Source organism: Anarrhichthys ocellatus, unplaced genomic scaffold (assembly GCF_004355925.1).
Source record: "Anarrhichthys ocellatus isolate YVR2014 unplaced genomic scaffold, GSC_Weel_1.0 scaffold4803, whole genome shotgun sequence".
In the NCBI taxonomy this organism is placed as follows: Eukaryota; Metazoa; Chordata; class Actinopteri; order Perciformes; family Anarhichadidae; genus Anarrhichthys; species Anarrhichthys ocellatus.
This window is the reverse complement of record NW_022284777.1, coordinates 1-4018: the sequence shown is the minus strand read 5'-3', so window position 1 is coordinate 4018 and position 4018 is coordinate 1. Positions and strand designations below refer to the sequence as shown.

The following is a 4018-nucleotide window of genomic DNA, read 5'->3' as shown; positions in this document are numbered from 1 at the left end:
ACACACACACACACACACACACACACACACACACACACACACAGAGAAACACACAGAGAAACACACACAGAAACCCACACACACACACGCACACACACAGAGAAACACACACACACTCACACACAGAAACACACGCACACACAGAGAAACACACACAGAAACCCACACACACACACAGAAACACACGCACACACACAGAGAAACACACACACACTCACACATACACACACACACACACAGAAACCCATACATACAGACACACACACACACACACACTAGTTCAAACAGAGGTGGAGTCGTTGGTAAAATACCAGTTATTCAAATACGCGTCATGAAGTCTTGATGTCAGTAAAGAGAATAAAGTTCCTTCTTTAGTTAAACAAACTGCTGGATTCATTCATTCAATTAGTTTCTTACCATTTAATCCACTTATGTTTGTATCTTCACTGCATATATATACACACACATATGTATATATATATATTATACACACTTATATACACATACACAAGCATGTATATACATACACATATATATTTATACAATAACACATTGAGTGGGTCTGCATTAGGGACTATTAGTTTAATTACTTTCACTGAAGAGAACTCACAGAAGTAAATCAGTCAACGACATCAGTAAATCAAAGTTCCACTCTGGTCTTGTTGAACTGCATTTTATTTGATTAGTTGATGAGATAAACGAGAGCAGGCCGGAGCCAATCACAGCGCAGCAATCAGAGCAGGAAACTCTTCCCCTGAAGTCCCGCCTCCTCTAAGGTGAATCAACGCTGAGCTCCATGACGTTGTTCTTAGAGGAGCCATGTGGAGCCTTTAAAGGAGCAGATCTTAAGTTCTGAACTGTTCACCAGCTCGTCTTCTTCTTCATGGACTTTAATCGTGGCGTCTCACGGCTCCAGACAGAAGACGGGCTCCATGGCGCCAATAAAGGGTTAACAACTCCACATGGAACCTTTAAAGAGTTCAAAGCCAAATACTGCGTTTCATAAATAAATCAGCTGAACTATTAAAATCTTAATCCTCATTTTGTTCCTTCAATTCAAAACTCAACTTTAAATCAGATCAGAAATAATCTTCAAACTCAAGGTGCACTTACTGGCTTCTTCCCGGAGCTTTCAACCACATCTCGGAGAATTGCTCAGTTATGACCCAAAAAATAAAATGATTTTGTTTCGTCTGCAACTTGTATATCTTAGCTTCCCGCCTCACTGGGACTTAACCTGTTACATTTAAGTTCATTAAATGTATTGATTTTGGGGAAACAAAGTATTTAAAAGAGGTTTAAAATACTTAATATGTCCCTTCTGTTTAAAAAGCTTCTTCTGCGTTTCTTGTTTTCATATATATATACATACATACACACACACACACACACACATATACATATACATATATACATACGCATATATATACACACATATATATACATACATATATATATATATATATAATCCAGCGTTGAAACAGCTGCTGACTGAAGCTCAACATTTGATTTCACCTTTAAACTGTAAAGAGTTTCCTGCTGTGATCACACGTCATATTTGTGGTGTTAAAATCTGTAAAAACACAAAAACCTTCCTTTACAGGAGAAAGCCGCCCAGCCAAAGATAATATTTATATGTATATTTATACCTCTAAGTCCTGTAAATGAATAATACGCTCTTTAAACTATGTGTTGGACTCTCCGTGGTGGTTTTATTGAGAACATTTAAATAAGATCAGATATAAATGTGGGACAGTTTGGATGAACACAGAGGATCCGCTGGGTCTGGATGAAGCTTCCCGGTTCCTGCTTCCTCCTCTTGTTATGTACACTGAAGGTGAGATGGCAGGAGATCAGAAGTTGATCGCTTTGCCGAAGGAGGCGGCGAGGTTCGCTTCTCTGAAGGCCTCCGACACCGTCTGGGGGGGAGGAAGAAGAGGAGGAAGAAGAGGAGGAGAGAGGAGGAAGAGGAAGAGGAGAGTTGAGTTTTAGCTTCAGTCTGGTTGAGTATTACTGGTTATATTTCTTGTCTTTTTTTATTGTGTTGAAAAAAGATCCCGTGTTATAACGAGAAACTCAAAATAGTGAGAAAGATAACATTATTAGAGTCATAATGACTGAGAGGACATTTACTTTCATCACTGTGGCAGAATTAATCTTCCATATTCATAGAACAATGATGCAAAGCTCTCAACTAGGACTGTGTGTGTTGCAGGACATACAGGGTGGGCGTGGCAGACTCTGGCGATGTCCTCACAGGAAGCTCCGTACTCCATGGCCAAAGCAGCTTCGTTGATCATGTCTCCGGCCCCCTGCAGAGAAACCACACACACACACACACACACACACACACACACACACACACACACGTTAATGCTAACTAGCATACAGCTGAAGGGTTAGCTAGCTAGCCTGCTGATTCCACCGTGCTGTAATGCTACACGTAGCGTTAGGAGTTCCACTTGTGCGTTTGCTTATTTGGGCGTTTCGGCATCAAAATGTGGAACATAGTAGCCCCGAGAACGTTTAGCTTGATCAACTACAAACAGCTGGGCAAGTCAGCCAACTGGAGATCTACAGCAGGACTGAAGCCGGTCGTCTAGTTCGGTGACTAACAGTTAAGTCTTACAGTTCCCACGATGTGAGCTCCCAGCATCCTGTCCGTCTCCTTGTGGGCGATGATCTTCACCATGCCGTCAGTGTCGGCGTTGGTCTTGGCTCGGCTGTTGGCGGCGAAAGGGAACTTGCCGACTTTGTACGGGACACCCTGAAGGAGGAAGAGGAGGAATGTAAAAACACTGCTGGAGGAATATCTGTGTGATTGTTAGAGGACGTCAGATCAACTTCTCTGTCCACACACCTGCAGTATGTCAATATTCTGCTGATCAGAAGAAACACCGACATTTAAAACAACTGACAGACACAACATACAGCGTGTGGAGAACTTCACTTCACTTGTTAAGGAGTCTACTGTCTTTAGAACTATCATTTAAACAATGTTGACAATCAATTCATCATGTAAAGTATCACATTTCAGAATTAGCTTCTTTTCTCTGTGATATAATCGTTATGAAATTCATCTTTTGGGGTTTTGGACGGTTGGTCGGACAAAACGAGACGTCCGACGACATCCTCTTAAAGGGACAGTACACCCAAAAATCAATACTACATGCGTTTCCCCTCTCACCTGTAGAGCCATGCATCAGTCTAGAGACGTCTAGCATAGCTTTGATGAGTTGCCTAGTGTTGGATGTGTCGGCCGTAGATGGAGCTCGGCTTGTGCTCAAACCACCACAAAAAAACATGAAACTCTAAATCAACGCATCTTTTCCAGAGATCAAGTCCCGGTTACTGAAGATAATCCACAGATCGTGCTGTGAGCAGCTTCATGAAGGAAGCGTGCATCTACTCATGGACGAGAGGCTCGGGAAGCAATTACTAACGTAACGTTCACAACTTGTTTCTGCTGCCCCCAAGTGGCCAATATGAGTCAGTCATTGCTAGATTTACACATCGGTTGTATTTGATCTGTAGACAGACACACAGACAGAGACAGAGACAGAGATATATATATATATATATATATAGATATATCCTCCTCCTCCTCCTCACCTCCTCTTTGATCTGCTCCTCCGTCTTGCCCACCCAGGCCACCTCTGGGTGCGTGTAGATGACGGAGGGAACACAGTTGTAGTCGATGTGCACGGCGCCGCCGGCGATTCCCTCCACACAGATGATGCCCTCGTCCTCGGCCTTGTGGGCCAACATCGGGCCGGCGACCACGTCACCGATGGCGTAGATGCTGAAGGAGGACGAGAGTTTATTATGCTTCAATTCATTCTGTAATTCATGCTGTCAAATTAACAGGAATGATACATTATAGTAATTAAGTGTTTATTTTTCTGCAGCTTTATGTAAAGTTCCAGGACCTTTAACTGAGCGTCTAATCTCTGGAATGACTCAAACTTTAATAATAGAAAACCGAATCAAAAGTTGCATTTATTAAAATCAATAATTG

The 4018-nt window shown here is 42.2% G+C and overlaps 1 protein-coding gene across 1 annotated transcript; it reads right to left on the bottom strand.

Annotated features, from left to right (window-relative positions):
* Positions 1-657: 657 nt before the first annotated feature.
* LOC116379639 (dihydrolipoyl dehydrogenase, mitochondrial-like) lies at positions 658-3855 on the bottom strand (the record flags this gene model as incomplete). The annotated part of the gene is made up of 4 exons (XM_031841605.1): positions 658-1919; positions 2223-2312; positions 2630-2767; positions 3613-3855. Coding segments are annotated over 4 exons (537 nt in total), but the record flags the coding sequence as incomplete, so codon positions are not given.
* Between the last annotated feature and the right edge of the window lie 163 nt (positions 3856-4018).